Below are 22,162 nucleotides of genomic sequence, written 5' to 3'. Positions count from 1 at the left end.
CGTCGAACATCTCATTCCAAATTCATGGGCATTAATATGGAGTTGGTCCCCCCTTTGCTGCTATAACAGCCTCCACTGGAAGGCTTTCCACCAGATGTTAGAACATTGCTGAGGGGACTTGCTTCCATTCAGCCACAAGAGCATTAGTGAGGTTGGGCACAGATGTTGGGCGATTAGGCCAGACTCCCCGTCGGCATTCCAATTCATCCCAATGGTGTTCGATGGGTTGAGGTCAGGGCTCTGTCAAGTTCTTCCAACCATTTCTGTATAGACCTCGCTTTGTGCATGGGGGCATTGTCATGCTGAAACCGGAAAGGGCGTTTCCCCAAACTGTTGCCACAAAGTTGGAAACGCAGAATCGTCTAGAATGTCATTATATGCTGTAGCGTTAAGATTTCCCTTCTGGAACTAAGGAGCCTAGCCCGAACCGTTAAAAAAAGCCACAGACCATTATTCCCCATCCACCAAACTTTACAGTTGGCACTAAACATTCGGGAAGGTAGCTTTTTCCTTACATCTGCCAAACCCAGATTTGTCTGTTGGACTGCCAGATGGTGAAGTCTGAGTCATCACTCCAGAGAACGTGTTTACACTGCTCCAGAGTCCAACGGCGGCGAGCTTTACACCACTCAAGCCGACGCTTGGCATTGCACAAGGTGATCTTAGGCTTGTGTGCGGCTGCTCGGCCATGGAAACCCTCTTCATGAAGCTCCCGACAAACATTTCTTGTGCTGACGTTGCTTCCAGAGGCAGTTTGGAATTCGGTAGTGAGTGTTGCAACCGAGGACAGACGATTTTTACGCACTACACAGCACTCGGTGGTCCCATTCTGTGAGTTTGTGTGGTCTAGTCGTTTCAACTTCACAATAACAGCACTTACAGTTGACCGGGGCAGCTCTAGCAGGGCAGACATCTGACAAACTGGCTTGTTGGAAAGGTGGCATCCTATGACGGTGACACATTAAAAGTCACTGAGCTCTTCAGTAAGGCCATTCTACTGACAATGTTTGTCTATGGAGATCGCATGGCTGTGTGCTCGGTTTTATACATATGTCAGCAACGGGTGTGGCTGAAATGGTTGAATGCACTAATTTGAAGGGGTGTCCACATACTTTTGTATATATAGTGTATATGTGTCTATGAATGGTGTGTATAGACAGTATGGACATTATCTGAATAGAAAAGGTGGATACAGTAGTAGTTGTATAGGATGAGCCAAGACTAGAATACAGTATATACATGCACTGTGTACAAAACATTAAGAACACCTTCATAATATTGAGTTGGCTAAGAACAGCCACAATTCGTCGGGGCATGGACTTTACAAGGTGTTAAAAGTGTTCCACAGGGATACTGGCTCATGTTGACTCCATAGTTGTGTCAAGTTGGCTGGATGTCCATTGGGTGGTGGACCATTCTTGATACACACAGGAAACTGTTGAGTGTGAAAAACCTAGCAGTGTTGCAGTTGTTGACACAAACCGGTGTGCCTGGCACTTACTACCATACCCCCATGTCACAAGGCTTAAAAGTCCTGTGACACCGGGTGCTGTAGATGAATTTTTTCAGCCTCCTGTCGGTGTGAAGGGACCATTTCAGGTCCTCAGTGATGTGCACATCTAGGAACCTGAAGATTTTGACCCTCTCTACCGCGGCGATGGAGGCGTGCTCTCTGCAGTTTCCTGTAGTCCATGAAAAGCTCCTTCATTTTGTTGACGTTGAGGGAGAGGTTATTTTCATGGCCATGCATGGCCACGCAGTCATGGGTGAACAGGGAGTACAGTAGGGGGCTGAGCACGCATTCCTGTGGGGCCACCTCTGCCACTCCCCCGAATCAGAGTGGCAGCAGTGTTGTTGCCTACCTTCACCACCTGGGGTTGGCCCGTCAGAAAGTCTATGACCCAGTTGTACAGGGAGGGGTTTAGACCCAAGCACCTGAGCTTAGGGATGAGCTTGGAGTGCACTATGGTGGTGAATTTGTGACCGCCATCTAACATCCAAAATGTTATTTTCAAAAAGTAGGTAATAATACTAAAAACATTCAAGCAAATAATGTAAGAAATAACACACAAAAAATGGTGCAAAGTTGGCTAGGAGCGAAAAACAGGGTGACCGTGTTTGTCAGCGCCATCTTTTCTCAAGAGCAAAAGAGTCAAATGTAGCAAGCTAGCAGCAACCAATCCCTGCCCTAAACCAATCAAATTATTTCTGCCATTAGAACAAAGTGGACTACACTTTATGTCAATCTACTTGGGGTTTTATAGTCTGAATTATAGTTTTTTTTAATAGAATTTCAGAATGAAGTCTGTGTTCCTCCTGGCCATACAGAGTTTAGAGTTCAGTTGAGCAGAGTATGTTTAAAACAATGGCTCTAGGTCTGGGTTGATGTGTCACTGTGTGGCTTCCTGTTACTGCAGCTCCCCTCACACACACACCACTTCCTGTGTTGCTAGCTCCCACTACAATGCAGTACATTAATCAATAATAACAAGCTAAATAGTATTTACTTCCTGCACGTGACGTAGCACACGCCTAATAATAACAAAGTCCCTTTAAACCTCACTGACAGATGGTTACTCGCGTTCATCTATGGAGTATAGAAACATATCTAATTTAATTACACTGAACAAAAATATAAACACAACATGTAAAGTGTTGGTCTCATGTTTCATTAGCTGAAATAAAAGATCGCAGAAATGTTGAATATGCACAAAAGGCGTATTTCTCTAAAATGTTGTGCTCAAATTTGTTTGCATTCCTGTTAGTGAGCATTTCTCCTTTGCCAAGATAATCCATCTACCTGACGTCCAACGTCGTTTTAGAGAATTTGGCAGTATGTCCAACCAGCCTCACAACCGTAGACCACGTGTATGGCGTCGTGTGGGTGAGCAGTTTGCTGATGTCAATGTTGTGAACAGAGTGCCCTATGGTGGGGGTGAGGTTATGGTATGGGCAGACATAAGCTACAGACCACGAACACAATTGCATTTTAACGATGGCAATTTGAATGCACAGAGATACCGTGATGAGATCCTGAGGCCCATTGTCGTGCCATTCATCCGCCCCACCACCTCATGTTTCAGCATGATAATACACGGCCCCATGTTGCAAAGATCTGTACACAATTCCTGGAAGCTGAAAATGTCCCAGTTCTTCCATGTCCTGCATACTCACCAGACATGTCACCCATTGAGCATGTTTGGAATGCTCTGGATCGACGTGTACAACAGAGTGTTCCAGTTCCTGCCAATATCCAGAAAATTCGCATAGCCATTGAAGAGGAGTGGGACAACATTCCACAGGCCACAACCAACAGCCTGATCAACTCTATGCGAAGGATTTGTGTCACTGCATGAGGCAATTAGTGGTCACACCAGATACCGACTGGTTTTATGATCCACGTCCCTACCTTTTTTAAAGCTATTTGTGACCAACAGATCCATATCTGTATTCCCAGACATGTGAAATCCATAGATTAGGGCCTAATGTATTTATTTCAATTGAGCAACTTCCTTATATAATTCATAAAATCTTTGAAATTGTTGCGTTTATATTTTTGTTAAGTATACATAAGACAACACTGAGCAGCAATACAATATATGTATGACAACATTGGTGCATGTGTTTTGATCAGTGTGTCTGATAAGCCTGTACTTTTATCATGTTACCCCTGTTCATGAACCGAATTTCCCTCTAGGGACAATAAGTTACTGATAACACCAAGAGCAAGAAGACTGAATGAAAATTAACATGGCGGACTCACCTTGGCCTTCTCGATGACGTTGGCAAACTCGCCGGTCCAGACAAAGCAGTGATGGGGAGTGATGAGCAGAAAGCAATCCCCGCTGTTTAAAGAGGACACTCTAGGCTCCACTAGTCTGGTCTGGACGTGCCGTCGACCTGGTTATTATAAACCAGACAGAAACAAACAAACACAGACAGACACAGATAGGCATATATTATCAAATGTTTTGATCTTGATCTTAGCGGCATTTAAGAAGAAATGCATTAATAGAGTCATTAACAGGGCTCGGGTCAAAATAGTGCACTATATAGGGAATATGGGTGCCATTTTGGACATACCCTAACGGTGTATTTAAGATTAGAATACCACTTTAAAATGTGGTCTGGTTGGTCTTATTGGATTTGGGCTGGATTGGGAGGGGGAGTAGCGGGACAGGCTAGCCCAGGGTAGAGCGAGGTGACCTGGGTAACATGATTAACCACCACAGCTGCATGGAAGAGGTGTAGAGAAGGAACCAAAACAACCGCAAAAAACACACACAAAAAAAACATCCTTTGGAAAAGAAAGGACACCCTTCAAGAGCATCCTTCGTTGCTTTGTGTAAAAATGCGAATTAGGCCATTTTTCTCTGTGGACCTCAGCACAGCAGCACTAGGAAATGGGTTACTGCTGTGACATATGTGGCTGCAATAAGCAGTGCAAACAGGCACAATGTACACAATCCTTTCTTCTTTCCCCAGACTAGAAGACAACAAGGACAAAACAATAATATAATTTAGTCAATTAGTATGCAGCAGCAGACAGACATCTGCATCCCAAATGGCACCCCATTCCCTTTATTCCCAAAGGACTGGTCAAAAATAGTGCGCTATATAGGGAATAGGGTGCCACTGAGGATGTAGCCAACATTTTGCTGCTCACTGTTCTGGATGGTTTGCCTTAGCATGCTTGTTATAGGCCACAGTCTTCTTGATACATGGAAGAGGAAGATATTTTTCCTGCCCTCAATATCTGTCTAATCTATGCGAATGACCTCTCTGATGACTGAGGCTACATCCCAAATGGCACCGTAATCCTCTACATAGTGCAGTGGTCACAAGTAGTGCACTACATAATGAATAGGGAGCCATTTGAGACACAGCCTGAGATATTTTTCTCCTCAATGTGACGCGACAGTCAAAGAACACACTGCCTTCCTTCTTTGTGAGGATGAAACCATTATCAGAATACTAAACATAAATGACTACTCCAGTCCCTTTGTTGTCATTGTAAGATGATCTACTATGAGACTGTCTGTTACTTTGTGTGAAATGTGTTTGGGATTCCAACTCAGATTTATCCTCTAAACTGCTGCATTTACTGTAGCATTGTTGACCTGCATGTCTCGCCAAAGAACTACTAGCAAATGGCAGTGGAGGGAGCGTGTGGTTGGTTTCTTTATTTAACCTTCATTTTGATAGGGAGTCATGCTGAGACCTTACAGATGAGCCCTGTAATTACAGAAATACAAATTAATAAATATAAAAAGCAAAATAGAGATACAAAGCAATCATAGAAAACAAATACACGCTTCATAAAAAATATCCTCAACAAGCAAAATGCTCTAGAGCAGTGGTTCCCAAACTTTTTATAGTCCCGTACCCCTTCAAACATTCAACATCCAGCTGTGTACCCCCTCTAGCACCAGGGTCAGCGCACTCTCAAATGTTGTTTTTTGCCATCATTGTAAGCCTGCCACACACGATACAGTTATTAAACATAAGAGTGAGTGTGAGGTTTTGTCACAACCCAGCTCGTGGGAAGTGACAAAGACCTCTTATAGGACCAGGGCAACAAATAATAATATAATAATAATAATAAATAATTTTGATCTTTATTTAACCATCTTACATATAAAACCTTACTTGTTAATCGAAAATTGTGAATAACTCACCACAAGTTAATGAGAAGGATGTGCTTGAAAGGATGCATAAATCTGCAATGTTGGATTGTATTGGAGAGAGTCTCAGTCTTAAATAATTTTCCACACGCAGTCTGTGCCTGTATTTAGTTTTCATGCCAGTGATGGCTGAGAAGCCACACTCACATAGGTACTTGGTTGCAAAGGACATCAGTGTCTTAACAGCGCGATTTGCCAAGGCAGGATACTCTATTGAGCACAGCCCAATCCAGAAATATGGCAGTGGATTCTGATTAAATTCAATTTTCACAGAACCGCTTGTTGCAATTTGGATGAGGCTCTCTTGTTCAGATATCGGTAAGTGGACTAGAGGCAAGGCATGAAAAGGATAACGAATCCAGTTGTTTGTGTCATCCGTTTAAAGAAAGTGCTTGCGTAATTGCTCACCCAACTCACTCAGGTGCTTCGCTATATCACATTTGACATTGTCTGTAAGCTTGAGTTCATTTGCACACAAAAAAATCATACAATAATGGAAAGACCTGTATGTTGTCTTTGTTAATGCAGACAGAGAAGAGCTCCAACTTCTTAATCATAGCCTCAATTTTGTCCCGCACATTGAATATAGTTGCGGAGAGTCCCTGTAATCCTAGATCCAGATCATTCAGGTGAGAAAAAACATCACCCAGATAGGCCAGTTGTGTGAGAAACTCGTCATCATGCAAGCGGTCAGACAAGTGAAAATTATGGTCAGTAAAGAAAACTTTAAGCTCGTCTCTCAATTTTAAAAAACGTGTCAATACTTTGCCCCTTACAAACCGGTGCAATTCTGTATGCTGTAAAAGCGTAACATGGTCGCTGCAAGTTAGCGCTGAAAGAGATGGTCGTCTCGCTTCCTAAGGAAAATATGCAGTATTTAGTTTTTTTAATGTATTATTTATTACATTGTTACCCCAGGAAATCTTAAGTCATATTACATACAGCTGGGAAGAACTACTGGAAATAAGAGTGACGTCAACTTACCAACATTACGACCAGGAATATACGACTTTCCCAAAGTGGATCCTCTGTTTGGACCACCACCCAGGGCAATGGATCTAATCCCAGAAGCCGACCCAAAACAACGGCACCGCAGAAGGGGCAGACGGACCGGCCTCCTGGTCAGGCTCCGTAGATGTGCACATCGACCACCGCTCCCGAGTACACTACTCGCCAATGTCCAGTCTCTTGACAACAAGGTAGATGAAATTCGAGCAAGGGTTGCCTTCCAGAGAGACATCATAGATTGTAACATTCTCTGTATCACGGAAACATGGCTCTCTCGGGAAATGTTGTCGGAATCGGTTCAGCCGGGCTTCTCCATGCATCACGCCGACAGAGATAAACACCTCTATGGGGAGAGAAAGAGCGGGGGTGTATGCTTCATGATTACCGACTCATGGTGTAATCATAACAACATATAGGAAGTCAAGTTCTTCTGCTCACCCGACCTAGAATTCCTTACAATCAAATGCCAGCCATATTACCACCCAAGAGAATTCTCGTCAGTTATCGTCACAGCTGGGTACATTCCCCCTCAAGCAGACACCAAGACCGACCTCAAGGAACTTCACTGGACTCTATTTAAACTGGAAACCATATATCCTGAGGCTGCATTTATTGTGCTGGGGATTTTAACAAAGCAAATTTGAGAACAAGGCTACCTAAATTCTATCAGCATATTGATTTTACAACGCGCGGGGGTAATACACTCGATCACTACTACTCTAACTTCCGCGATGCATACAAATCCCTTCCCCACCCTACCTTCGGCAAATCCGACCACAATGCCATATTGCTCCTGCCGTCTTATATGCAGAAACTTAAATGATGTACCAGTGACTAGAACCATTCAACTCTGGTCTAACCAATCGGAATCCACGCTTCAATGTTGGTTTGATCACGCGGACTGGGATATCTTTCTGTCAGACTCAGATAACGACATCGATCTATACGCTGACTCAGTGAGTGAGTTTCTAAAGAAGTACATTGGAGATGTACCCACTGTGACTATTAAAACCTACGCTAACCAGAAACCGTGAACGGATGGCAGCATTCGCGTAAATCTGAAAATGCGAACCACCGCATTTATCCATGGAAAGAGGTCTGGGAATACGCCTGAATATAAACAGTTTAGTTATCCCCTCCGCAAGGCAATCAAACAGGAGAAATGCCAGAACAGGGACAAAGTGGAGTCGCAATTCAACAGCTCAGCCACGAGATCTATGTGGCAGGGTCTACAGGAAATCACGGACTACAAAAAGGAAACCAGCCACGTCACGAACACCGACGTCACTCTTCCAGACAAACTAAACACCTTCTTAGTCCGCTTTGAGGATAATACAGTGCCACCGTTGCGGCCCACTAACAAAGACTGCACCCCCCCTCCCCCTCCTCTCCGTGGCCGATGTGAGTGAAACATTTAAACGTGTTAACCCATCGCAAGGCTGCTGGCCCAGACTGCATCCCAAGCCGTGTCCTCAGAGCATGTGCAGACCAGCTGGCTGGTGTGTTTACAGATATATTCAATCGCTACCTATCCCAATCTGCTGTCCCCACATGCTTCAAGATGGCCACCATTGTTCCTGTACCCAAGAAGGCAAAGATAACTGAACAAAATGACTACCGCCCCGTAACACTCACTTCTGTCATCATTAAGTGCTTTGAGAGACCAGTCAAGGATCATTTTACATTTACATTTTAGTCATTTAGCAGACGCTCTTATCCAGAGCGACTTACAGTAGTGAATGCATACATTTCATAAAAAAAATTCTGTGCTGGCCCCCCGTGGGAATCGAACCCACAACCCTGGTGTTGCAAACACCATGCTCTACCACCCTAGACCCACTTCAGTTTGCATACCACCCCAACAGGTCCACAGATGATGCAATCGCCATCACACTGCCCTATTTTAATTATTATTTTTTATTTAACCTTCATTTAACTAGGCAAGTCAGTTAAGAACAAATTCTTATTTACAATGACGGCCTAGGAACAGTGGGTTAAATGCCTTGTTCGGGGCAGAATGACAGATTTTAACCTTGTCAACTCGGGGATTCAATCCACCAACCTTTCGGTTACTGGTCCAACGCTCTAACCACGAGGCTACCTGCCACCCCGATCCCATCTGGACAAGAGGAATACCTATGTAAGAATGATATTCATTGACTGCAGCTCAGCATTCAATAGCATAGTACCCTCCAAGCTCATCATCAAGCTGGAGGCCCTGGGTCTCAACGCCGCCGTGTGCAATTGGGTCCTGGACCTTCTGAAGGGCCGCCCCCAGGTAGTAAAGGTAGGAAACAACATCTCCACTTCGCTGACCCTCAACATTGGGGCTCCACAAGGGTGCGTGCTCAGCCCCCTCCTGTACTCCCCGTTCACTCACGACTGCATGGCTATGCACGCCTGCAACTCAATCATCAAGTTTGCAGACGACACAACAGTAGTGGGCTTGATTACCAAAAACGATGAGACAGCCTACAGGGAGGAGGTGAGGGCACTCGGACTAAGCCACTGTCTGTTCACACCGCTACCATCCAGAAGGTGAGGTCAGTGCAGGTGCATCAAAGCTGGGACCGAGAGACTGAAAAACAGCTTCTATCTCAAGGCCATCGGACTGCTAAACAGCAATAACTAACTCAGAGAGGCTGCTGCCTACATTGAGACCCAATCACTGGCCACTTTAATAAATTGATCACTAGTCACTTTAAACAATGCCACTTTCACATATCTTACATTACTCATAATCATAAACTCAGCAAAAAAAAGAAATGTCCCTTTTTAGGACCCTGTCTCTCAAAGATAATTCGTAAAAATACAAATAACTTCACAGATCTTTATTCTAAAGGGTTTAAACACTGTTTCCCATGCTTGTTCAATGAACCATAAACAATTAATGAAGATGCACCTGTGGAACGGTCGTTAAGACAGTAACAGCTTACAGACGGTAGGCAATTAAGGTCACAGTTATGAAAACACTAAAGAGGCCTTTCTACTGACTCTCAAAAACACCAAAAGAAAGATGCCCAGGGTCCCTGCTCATCTGCGTGAACGTGCTTTAGGCATGCTGCAAGGAGGCATGAGGACTGCAGATTTTCTTTTTACCTCTTTCTTTCTACTCCTTTCCTCTTTTGACCTTACCCAGTCACAAGGTAAGCAATACGCTTGACCTCATCTTCACTAGAGGCTGTTCACCTACTAACCTCACTGCAACCCCCTCCATGTCTCTAATCACCACTTTGTTTCTTTTTCTCACCATATTTACTCCAACCGTACCCACTCAACATCTACCCAGATGGTCATGTGCCGCCGCAATCTTTGCTCTTACTCTCCCTCTCTCCCACTACTCTCTCCTCTTCTATCCTTTCCTTTTGCTAAATTATTCTCCCTCCTGTCTCCTTAATATGCCTCTTCATCCTACTCTCCTCCCTTTCCGCATCCTTTGTCTCACTGTCCCCTTTTCCTCTCCTCCCTTTCCTCCCAGCTGATTTTATTTGATTTATTAGGATCCCCATTAGCCGACGCCAATGGCGACAGCTAGTCTTACTGGGGGCCGACGCATCACGAAAAATACATTACAGACAAAATACTTTATAATTGACATACCTTTTCAAATGTTAACATGTAGTGTGTGTGTGTATGTGTGTGCGCATCTATCAGTTACACATACGTCAGTACATACAATGAGTAGGTCACATGGGGAAGAGGCGTTGTACCGTGAGGTGCTGCTTTATTAGTTGTTTTTTTTAACCAGGTTTGCTGTTCACTCGCGCAATATAAGATGGAAGGGAGTTCCATGCACTCATGGCTCTGTATGATACTGTGCGTATACTTGAATTTGTTCTGGACTTGGGGACTGAAGAGACCAGTGGCGACCTGTCATTCAGGGCAGGTGGGGTAGAGCCTGTTTTGAATGTTACTTTAACATTAATACGTGTCATATCAGCTTGCAAACAATTTTTGCAAACAACTTGTTCACCAAGTCCAAAACTGTCTTGTATGCTGCTGCTTAAATTATGAAATATGCCAGGGAGATATGTATACTGTAGCTAAGAAAGTAATACTCAGTGTATGTTGTGTAGTAAGCTGTTAATAGCCCAAATAGCACACCCTAATAATTGTCTTATTTCCCCCTCTTAATTTCGCCTTCCTGTTCTGACTTGGTGGTGCACTTGTAGCCTACAGCCTGTTTTAGAGAAATGTAATCTTTGAATATTGTAAAAGCTTTCATTGTCTGCTTATATGCCCCCTTATCCTACGGTTCTGACTTGGTGTACAGGGAGACCACTGTCAAAACGGTCCATGTTCTGAATTCTGTCGCTGTACATTTCAAAAGTGCTGAACAAATAGTTATATTGACTACGTCTGACCTAGCTTGCTCATTAATGTCTTAATTGAAAGCACGGATTTCCTCTCATCCACTCATCGTCCCCTTTTGCCATTGTTTGTACATCTCAATTGTCAGTAGAAACCACATTTGTTTAAGCGAGACAGCCATATGTGCGCGCGAGTTGGTGTTGTGTGTAAATTGACTATGCAAACAATTTGGAATTTACAACACATTAATGTTTCTTATAAAAACAAGAAGTGATGCAGTAAGTCTTTCCTTAACTCTTAGCCAAGAGACACTAGCATGCATAGTATTAATATTAGCCCTCTGATTACAATGTAGAGCAAGACGTGCGGCTCTGTTCTGGGCCAGGTGCAGTTTAACTAAGTCTTTCTTTGCAGCACTTGACCATATGACTGGAAAATAATCAACGTAAGATAAAACTAGATCCAGCAGGACTTGAATCTATATGTTTTGACCATTGTTATTTACATTGACAGCCTACCAGGGAACAGTGGGTTAACTGCCTTGTTCAGGGGCAGAAGACAGATTTTTACCTTGTCAGCTCGGGGATACGATCCAGCAACCTTTCGGTTACTGGCCCAATGCTCTAACCACTAGGCTACCTGCCGCCCAGGTTTGTCATTATTAACAAATAACAATAATTATCCCCTCCGTTCTGTGGCTGAGTGATTCACTGCTTGCTAACAGAACAGGGCTGCGGACCGCTGAGCCGAATACGAAACTTCCGGAGGATCATCCACCCACTCCCTCCTCTCTACCTTCCTTTCCTCTGTATCACCTATTTCTGTCACTCTACATTCAAGCTACTGCCTCCAACCCTGTGAAACGTCTCCAAACTCCTTAATCCTTAATCCTCCACCTCCTCCCCTCCCTCTAAGCAGTCCACTGAAAAAAAGTTGACGACATCCGCTCCTCATTCACTCAGCCTACTGAGCCCACTCACACAGAACTACCTTTCCCTTATTCTCCCTTCTCTCTCCAGATGAAATCCTGCAACTAGTGATGTCCGGCCGCCCAACAACCTGCCCACTTAACCCCATCACCTCCTGTCTTCTCCAGACCATCTCTGGAGACCTTATCCCATTCTACACTTCCCTCATCAACTCAGCCCTGACTACTGACTGCATCCTCTCTGACATTAAATGGCCAGAATCTCTCCCCTCCTCAAGAAACCAACACTCGACCACTCTAATGTCAAAAACAAGAGACTGGTATCCCTTATTTATTTTCTTTCTAAAACACTTGAGTGCATGGTCTCTGACCAATGCTCTCATTATCTCTCTCAGAACGATCTTCTTGACCCTAACCAGTCAGGCTTCAAGGCGGCTCACTAAGACCACTGTCCTTTGTGTCACAAATACTCTCCGCTCTGCCAAAGCTGACTCACTCCTCTGTTCTCATCCTCCTAGATCTATCCGCTGCCTTCGAAACCGTGAATCATCAGATCCTCCTCTCCATCCTCTCAGGGTTGGGCGTCTCAGGCTCTGCACACTCCTGGCAGGTCGCTCCTACCAGGTGGTGTGGAGAAGATCTGTGTCTACCACGTGCGCTCACTACGTGTCCCCCCAAGCTCGGTTCTATGCCCTCTCCTCTTTACAACAAGTCACTAGGCTCCATCATATCCTCACATGGTCTCTCCTATTATTGCTATACGGATGACACTGAACCACTTTTCTCCTTCCCCCCCTTCTGACACCCAGGTGGCGACAGGCCTCTCTGTGTGCCAGGCAGACATCTCAGCTCGACAAAACAGAGCTCCTCTTCTCTAAAATGCTAATTAAAAGCGTCACTGATAAAAATAAATCTCAGTAGTCTGACAACTTGCTTAAGCAGGGAAGGAGAGGATTTTCCACACTTCAGTGCATTAACTGTTTTCCAGCATTTTGACAGATCACAAGCAGAGTCAGATAAAAAAAAAAAGTAACTTGATTTGGCTATCTTAATTGTGGAGGTGCATCTATTTCGCAGCTGCCTGAAAAGCTGCCAATCAGCTACAGAGTTTCTAGCTTTAGCACAGGCCTGATTTCTCATCTTAAAGACATCTGAAAATTCTATAGAGAACCAAGGATTTGTTCTATTTTTGACTCTAAGGCGTTTAAAAAGGGTGTGCGTGTCTGCCAAAGAGATAAAAATAGATGAAAAAAATGCAGGGTCAGGCATAGAGAGTAATACATATCATAAAGAAACCTTTGGGGAGAAAATATTTTATATCCCCATAAAGGTGAGAGTAACATACCTGTCAGTATCTAAACATTTCTGTTTAAAGGGTTGTGTGTGGGGCTAACCTGTAACGATGTATGCTGAGAGTCGGGAAGCAAGTTCAGGGAGTGAATCATTTAATAAATTAAAACATAATACAAAACAAGAAACACAAACAGCGCACAGACATGAAACAGAAACAATGACGACTGGGGAAGAAACCAAAGGAAGAGACATATAAAGGGCAGGTAATGAAGGAGGTGATGGAGTCCAGGTGAGTGTCATAATGCGCTGTTGCGCGTAACGATGGTGACAGGTGTGCGCCATAATGAGCGGCCTGGTGACCTAGAGGCCGGAGAGGGAGCACACGTGACATAAAAAAATCCAGGGAAAGAATGTGGTTATCTGGGCTTTAACATGACTGACTGATGACCTTGTACCTTTGGGGGGGGTTGAGTGGTCATCTGTCCATCTCACCTTTGACTTGCAAGAGCATGAGTTTCTTGTAGGGCACAGCGCTGTTGTTGGACATCTGGTCGGAGATGTTGACACTACGCAGGTTGACACTGCTGAAGTTCTCCTTACTGGCCAGACCCGCCAGAGCCACCTCAGAGAATCCACTATTTTTATTCACTGGAACAAAGAGATGGAGCCATAAGTTAGAGTTATAAAGAAATATAATATACCATATAATTAGGAATCAGAACACTAGAATGGAAATTAACCTTATGATGGCATAGATGTGGTAAAAGAGTCAATGGAATGCAGACGTTCTTAACTGTAAACGCAGTTGATTTGTAACAATGACATGAACATATGTTGGGGTTGACATCCATACAAGCATCATACGCAGATTTTTACCTCAAAACAATATGAAATACACATTAAAACAATAACCTAAATGTATACATTTTGCTGGGGGGCAATGAGGCGACTCGGGATCTTTCCCCCACATGTTTCCATGGCATTTCCACTGTTTTGGTTGACTTCGATTGACCTCTTTACCGCATCTATAAAAGGTCAGCCATTATGGTACGGGAGTTGGTCAACCGTGGTTTGCCTGTGCAATGAATTTGAAGATTATCGGCACTGTATGTTTGTTAACTATCCAGACAGTTTTAGTGGAACGATTCCATTGTTTTCTAATTAACTGCCAATATGCTAACATTTCATTCAAACAATGCAGTCAATCCACAGCCACATACTGGCTGAAATCAGTTGACTTACAGACAAGTTGTAAATGCAACAAGTACTGATATTGTATTGTAATAACACAGCTTTCCAAGACAACAAGAATTGAGACATTTATGGCCTGTTTACATCAAGGCCATTTATACAGAAAATTGGTTTTGGCATGAAAAGTGTGTTTTGCAAGACAGCCCACAGCATGTTACCCAACCAATAATGGGAGAAAAAACAACAGTGAACATTTGAATGATTGCTCTGCACAATACCAGGAAATGAAGGCAAGGTTGCATCCATAATGCGCTCTAATTCCCTATAAAGTGCACTACTTTTGACCAGAGCCCCATGGGCCCTGGTTAAAAGTAGTGAACTACATACGGGAATACTGTACCATTTTGGGACTCAGACAAGGCATTTATATGTAGGTCACTTTTACAGCGTTTACGTCTGCTATCCCAAAATGCAATGTGTGGATGTATTTATAGAATAGAACTACAGTACAAGGCCTGAGTACGAGCTCTTCCTTGACCTACTGAAGCTGCCAACCACACTCAAGCTCACCCATTCAGCCTGATTTGAATCAGTTCAGGTACTGTAGTATAGGGAGGAAGAGAGTTATTAATATACGATTGAAAGTGTGCTCTGGAAAATTTGCTGTCGTGGGAAGAGTTGGAGAATATTTTATCATAGAGCTGTTGTGGTTCTGTTAATGCGTGTGTCTCAACTACAGTCGCACATACTGTAAAGCAAGCAATTTAAAGCACAGCACACAGCATCCACCTCTGCATAGACTGACAACGCATTTACAACTGAATACAAGCACAATCAGATCAAAAGCTTATTTTCCCATATTCCTAGTTATCTAAACTCCCCCAACCACAAGCACTTTTGTAGATCTGAAGGGATGGATAGGTATAAGTTAAGCAATATGGCAAAAACATATTGTGGACTAACCATAACCCTTCTAAGCCTTCATCCTCTTGCTCTAGATCAGGCCTATGTTGAGTCTCTGCTCTATGTACTCCCTCTTGTGTACTCACTCTTCTCTTGCTTCATCCTCTTGCTCTCCAGCAGGCCGATGTTGAGTCTCTGCTCTGTGTACTCATGTCGGATGTCCTCTCTGGCCGCCAGCATCTTCAGAGGGTTCCTGGACGACTGGACGTTGCGCACTGGACGCACCGACCGCTTGTGCTCCACCATGGCTGAGGTCAGCCTAGGTCAGAAGTTAGGGTTCAACAGAAAGCAGGTGACGGGCTTTTACAGTGTTGACTCACCCCTGACCTCTGCACTCTGTATGTGTGTGTATGTGTGCGCACATGCTTACTTGGGCATCTGGGTACCACCGAAGATGTCGTCAAAGTCGTCATTGATGTCCACCTTGCTGTTCATGTTGAGGGGCATCTCGGCCATGTGGCGGTAAAACTTGTCGAACATCTCATCATCCAGATTCATGACATCTTTGACCGTCTTCTTCGTCACTGTGATGGTGGATTCCTGCAGGCCGCCCACTGACAGGAGAAGCATGGAAGACAAGATGAGTAACATAACATTATGCTCAAGATGTCCTCAGTAGTCTCCGATGGTGTTTTTACCAAAGATTCCGGTAACTTTATTAAATTGCCTGTAGTTTTGCAACCCTAGACATAACCCAGTCACTAAGGCCTCAATAGATAGAGACCGTCAGTCACAATTTGCTCCCAACCCCTCCCCCTTGGCTTTAAATCTTCCATTTTTTGCAGATCTGTAGGGTCTGGACAGGAATAAGCAGTGTAGTGGTGGAGCTTCCACCCTATTCTTCCACCTTACAGATCTGCAAACATCACAGAGTTAGTGCCAAAGCGGAGGGGTTGGGAGTGAATTGGGAAAGACGGAGACAGTGTACTAGAACAAGACACTTACCTTTACTGTTCAACCTGCCCAGGAAAGACTCCAGCTTGTCAAGTTTCCTGTCCGACTCCAGGTTCATGTCCGGTTTGGCCTCGATCTCTGCAAAGCAACACACAAGAGTTACTCTATGAATGGAGAGAGACTGACATCTACACTTAGTCAGCACGGGAATAGAGTGCCATTTGGGACTCACGTTTCAATGAGATCAGAAGACATCCATCCACAAAAAATGTCAATCACAATAGAGAGAGACTGACATCTACACTTAGTCAGCACGGGAATAGAGTGCCATTTGGGACTCACATTTCAATGAAATCAGAAGACATCCATCCACAAAAAATGTCAATCACAGGTGACATCTGTCTCATGCATCAACACGGCGTTTAAGTTTGAGGGCAACCAAACACTATTCCGGGGATCATATTCTATCAGACATTGGTTTCCAGATAACAATGACCACACCAATGATTAATGTCACAGGGATTACACATGACAATTACAGGTGATATGATGCACACAACACAACAGCAAAAGGAATTTTAAAACACCTTCAGTATCAGATAAATCCTCAATTTCTTAAAGAATAAAAACAAAGACAATTGATTATAACCAAATGTTACCATTGGCAAAATAAGTGTTGCACTGTAGTTTGGTCGCGAGTCAAACAGCACAGAGGCTACAATAGCTATGCAGTGATTGGATTACGTTGAGGTGATTCTTGTCATATCTGTCACGGGTGTCGTAAGGATTAGACCAAAATGCAGCGGGAGTCTGTATACTCATCTTCTTTTTTAATGGCAGAAAGAAGGGATAACCGAAACAAAACACACATATACAAAGACAAGGATAACAGTCTTGTCAGGCACAGAGCTAAACAAGAAACAACTACCTACAAAATCCCACAGAAAAGCAACCCTCTTAAATAGGACCTTCAATTAGACGCAACTAGGAGCAGCTGCTTCCAATTGAAGGTCAACCCCATTAACTAAACATAGAACTAGACATACTAGATAAACATAGAAATATACTAACATAGAACATAGCCCAACAAACCCTGAAACACTCTAAACAAACACCCCCTGCCATGTCCTGACCAAACTACAATAACAAATAACCCCTTTACTGGTCAGGATGTGACAATATCAGTGCTAGTGTATTTTATATTGAATGGCTATTGATACACACACTTCATGATGAAGATGAGTAATATAATAATATCCACAAGAACTCCTCAGTAGCGTTTACATTTGTGTCTAACGACAGTAAAGGACATAACCCAGTCACAACCTTTTACCCCAAACAACATAATGCAGTCACAACCAGGGGTTGGAACTGAAATGATTTTCCAATTGTTCTGAACAGAACAGCTCATTAATTTACTCGACCCATTAGCATGGATAGAGAAGCTTGCTAGTTATTTACGTACATGTTTGATTGGTCAGATAAATGCATGCGCGAGATGCGACTGAAATCTCACCGGAGAGATCGACAGCAGGAAGCCTTGTGGTTAAGAGCATTGGGCCAGTAACCGAAAGGTCACTTGTTTGAATCCTAGAGTGGACTAGCTGAAAAATCTGTCAACATGCCCTTGAGCAAGGCACTTAAGTGTAATGGCTCCTGTAAGTTGCTCTGGATAGGAGCGTTTGCTAAATAACTCAAATGTAAAATTGGAGAGGGGTGGACATAGAGGGGGCTCGGCTTGAACATTATGACATGACGTGAACTGGAATGTCTTTAGGCTATTACTAACGTTATAACGTTACAGAATTATATACTAGACATTAGGCATATTTTTGGAACAAAAAAAATACATTAACTGGTTCTGAAGATCTTAAAATAACAGTTCTATTCTGGAACACTAGAGATCACTTTAGTTCCAGGTTCTGTTTATGTTCTTAAAATGTTTGTGTTTTTTTTCAGTTTTGTTCTCTGAACTGGTTCCAACCCCTGGTCAAATATAATAATCCATTGTTGACATAGTCCCAAACTGTTTTGCTTGTCAGCAATCAAGTTTTCAAGATATGTAACTTTCAAAATACAGAAATTATCCCCATATGATGCTGCGATGTGTATCATATGATGCAAAATACATCATACAGAGATGATTCCTGTATTTTGAAAGATAGTTTTTGGGTGGACTTACCCTTTAAGGTGACTCATAGACCAGAGAGGAGAGAGAGGTGATTGTTCAATTATGATTTTTCCCTTTCTCACAAAAATGTGAACTCGTTCAATCCCACTCAAAAGTTTAAAGCTTTGGATTGGTGTAATAAATATGGTAGACAACCTGTCCAATGCTTTTGAATCCCTGAGGGTGAGGGAGAAATGGGAAAAACTGAATTGGGCTACTGACCTTCCAGGGGCTTGGAGATGGCAGGAGTGGTGTTCTTGGGTTTGGAAGGGAGAGACATCACAGGGTTCAAGAGAGCAGAAGGAGAAGCCAGACCTGAAACACACACAGAAAGATATTAACAATATAATTGGATATTCCACCACATGAAACAACAGAAGAGACTTGAAAAGTTAGGGCATAATGTAAATTAACCACTGTAATGTAGGTCATGCTGCAGCTCCTTCTATTTTACAGACACATACATGCATACATGCATACATGCATACATACACATCTATATATATATATATATATATATATATATATATATATATATATATATATATATATATATATATATATTGTGTTTGAGCTACTGTAGCAATACGCTAGCCACCCACCCAGCAGCAACAGTAGTACTGTAACAGTAACTGTCTGTCAGTCAGTGCTTGTGTTCTCCCCCCCTCCATTTCTTACAGTAATGCACCATGCTTCACTCAATCTCACTCAGCAGTAAACCTGACTGAACCAGGAACCGCCAAGACCCTCTGTACTACTGCTAACTGGATAATAGGAGACCAACTATATAGTTTTCGGCCAGAGTGAAATACACACTGACTGCTGCTACTCTATGGGAGCTGGGAGGGTCTGGGAAGGCTGTAGGGAGAATTCTAGTCACTGGCTGCCAAAACAAACTGCAGGGTTATATGGAATGAGTGTAACTGAATTGCGAATTGACACTGAAGACCACTATCCACTGACTGACACAAACCCTGGCTCCGTGTGCGCTCAGATGCGTGTGCAAATACATGTGTTTTTGTGCAAGTGTGCCCATGCATGTGTGTGTGTGTGTGTGTGTGTATTAGATGACCCGACCTTTCTTGACCATGCGTGCGGCCACAGTGAACTGTGTGGAGTCGTTAGCGGCCCCATGGCCCTTGGACTTCCAGGCCTCTTCTCGGGCCACGATCAGCTGCTTCCTCTCATGGATAGACATCTCTATACGCTGGTTCTGGTTTTCCGTAGTCTCCTCTTCCCCTCCCATCCCCTGCTTGGAAAACACAGAGACATGGGGATTGGAAGACTCTGGGTGTATTCAGTGATGTGAAATATTGTCTATGTCCCAAATGGCAGCCTATTACCTACAATGCATTCGGGAAAGTATTCAGACCCCTTGACTTTTTCCACATTTTGTTACATTACAGCCTTGTTCTAAAATTGATCAAATATATATTTTTCTTCATCAATCTACACACAAAACCCCATAATGACAAAGCGAAAACAGGTTTAGAATTTTTAGCAAATTTATAGAAAATAAAAAACAATAATACCTTATTTACATAAGTATTCAGACCCTTTACTATGAGACTCGAAATTGAGCTCAGGTGCATCCTCTTTCCATTGATCATCCTTGACATGTTCCTACAACTTGGAGTCCATCTGTGGTAAATTCAATTGATTGGACATGATTTAGAAAGGCACACAACTGTCTATATAAGGTCCCACAGTTGACAGTGCACGTCAGAGCAAAACCAAGCCATGAGGTCGAAAGAATTGTCCGTAGAGCTCCGAGACACGAAGGTGTCGAGGCACAGATCTGGGGAAGGGTACCAAAAAATGTCTGCAGCATTGAAGGTCCCCAAGAACACAGTGGCCTCCATCATTCTTAAATGGAAGAAGTTTGGAACCACCAAGACACTTCCTAGAGCTGGCCACCAGGCCAAACTGAGCAATCGGGGGAGAAGGGCCTTGGTCAGGGAGGTGAATAAGAACCCGATGCTCACTCTGACAGAGCTCCAGAGTTCCTCTTTGGAGATGGGAGAATCTTCCAGAAGGACAACCATCAAAACCAGCAGTCCATCAAGCAGACCTTTATGGTAGAGTGGCCAGACGGAAGCCATTCATCAGTAAAAGGCAATTGAAAGCCCACTTGCAGTTTACCAAAAGGCACCTAAAGACTCTCAGACCATGAGAAACAAAATTCTCTGGTCTGATGAAACCAAGATTGAACTCTTTGGCCTGAATGTCAAGTTTCACGTCTGGAGGAAACCTGGCACCATCCCTACAATGAAGCATGGTGGTGGCAGAATCATGCTGTGGGGAAGTTTTTCAGCGGCAGGGACTGGGAGACTAGTCAGGATAGAGGGAAAGATGAATGGAGCTAAGTACAAAGGTCCTTGATGAAAACCTGCTCCAGAGCACTCAGGACCTCAGACTGGGGCGAAGGTTCTCCTTCCAACAGGACAACGACCCTAAGCACACAGCCAAGACAATGCAGCAGTGGCATCAGGACAAGTCTCTGAATGTCCTTGAGTGGCCCAGCCAGAGTCTGAACCCGATCGAACATCTCTGGAGAGACCTGAAAATAGCTGTGCAGCGACACTCCCCATTCAACCTGACAAAGCTTGAGGATCTGCAGAGAAGAATGGGTGAAACTCCCCAAATACAGCTGTGCCAAGCTGGTAGCATCATACCTGAGAAGAATCGAGGCTATAATTGCTTCCAAAGGTGTTTCAACAAAGTACTGAGTAAAGGGTCCAAATACTTATGTAACTGTGATATCACTTTTTACACACACACACACACACACACACACACACACACACACACACACACACACACACACACACACACACACACACACACACACACACACACACACACACACACACACACACACACACACACACACACACACACACCCCTTGAAGTCGGAAGTTTACGTACACTTAGGTTGGAGTCATTAAAACTCGTTTTTCAACCACTCCACAAATTACTTGTTGAGAAACTATAGTTTTGGCAAGTCGGATAGGACATCTACTTTGTGCATGACACAAGTCATTTTTCCAACAATTGTTTACAGACAGATTATTTCATTTATAATTCACTGTTTCACAATTCCAGTGGGTCAGAAGTTTACAAACACTAAGTTGACTGTGCCTTTAAACAGCTTGTAAAATTCCAGAAAATGATGTCATGGCTTTAGAAGCTTCTGATAGGCTAATTGACATCATTTGAGTCAATTGGAGGTGGACCTGTGGATGTATTTCAAGGCCTACCTTCAAACTCAGTGCCTCTTTGCTTGACATCATGGGAAATTCAAAAGAAATCAGCCAAGACAGCCAGAAAACATTTTTTTGGACCTCCACAAGTCTGGTTCACCCTTGGGAGCAATTTCCAAATGCCTGAAGGTACCACGTTCATCTGTACAAACAATAGTGTGCAAGTATAAACACCACGGGACCAAGCAGCCATCATACCACTCAGGAAAGAGACACGTTCTGTCTCCTCGAGATGAATGTACTTTGGTACAAAAAGTGCAAATCATTCCCAGAACAGCAAAGGACCTTGTGAAGATGCTGGAGGAAACAGGTACAAAAGTATCTATATCCACAGCAAAACAAGTCCTATATCGACATAACCTGAAAGGCTGCTCAGCAAGGAAGAAGCCACTGCTCCAAAACCGCCATAAAAAAAGCCAGATTACGGTTTACAACTGCACATGGGGACAAAGATCGT

General features: G+C 43.5%; 1 protein-coding gene across 6 annotated transcripts in view; it reads right to left on the bottom strand.

The window, feature by feature from the left end:
- The window catches only part of LOC106590044 (supervillin), a 174,883-nt gene that overhangs the window by 22,844 nt on the left and 129,877 nt on the right, over positions 1 to 22,162 (bottom strand). For 5 of the 6 annotated variants that reach the window (XM_045710634.2, XM_082970651.1, XM_082970650.1 and 2 more), the window contains 7 exons: positions 19,520 to 19,694; positions 18,665 to 18,757; positions 16,324 to 16,410; positions 15,749 to 15,932; positions 15,465 to 15,637; positions 13,717 to 13,872; positions 3,764 to 3,900 (listed from right to left, as the gene is read on the bottom strand). In XM_045710634.2, the coding sequence (XP_045566590.2) occupies positions 3,764 to 3,900; positions 13,717 to 13,872; positions 15,465 to 15,637; positions 15,749 to 15,932; positions 16,324 to 16,410; positions 18,665 to 18,757; positions 19,520 to 19,694 (1,005 nt within the window). The remainder of the gene's footprint in view (positions 1 to 3,763; positions 3,901 to 13,716; positions 13,873 to 15,464; positions 15,638 to 15,748; positions 15,933 to 16,323; positions 16,411 to 18,664; positions 18,758 to 19,519; positions 19,695 to 22,162) is intronic. The other variant, XM_045710635.2, reaches the window with a different exon arrangement.

Source organism: Salmo salar, chromosome 29 (assembly GCF_965601325.2).
Source record: "Salmo salar chromosome 29, fSalSal1, whole genome shotgun sequence".
Lineage (NCBI taxonomy): Eukaryota > Metazoa > Chordata > Actinopteri > Salmoniformes > Salmonidae > Salmo > Salmo salar.
Note: the sequence above shows the minus strand (reverse complement) of the source record. Positions and strands in the feature narration are given on the sequence as shown.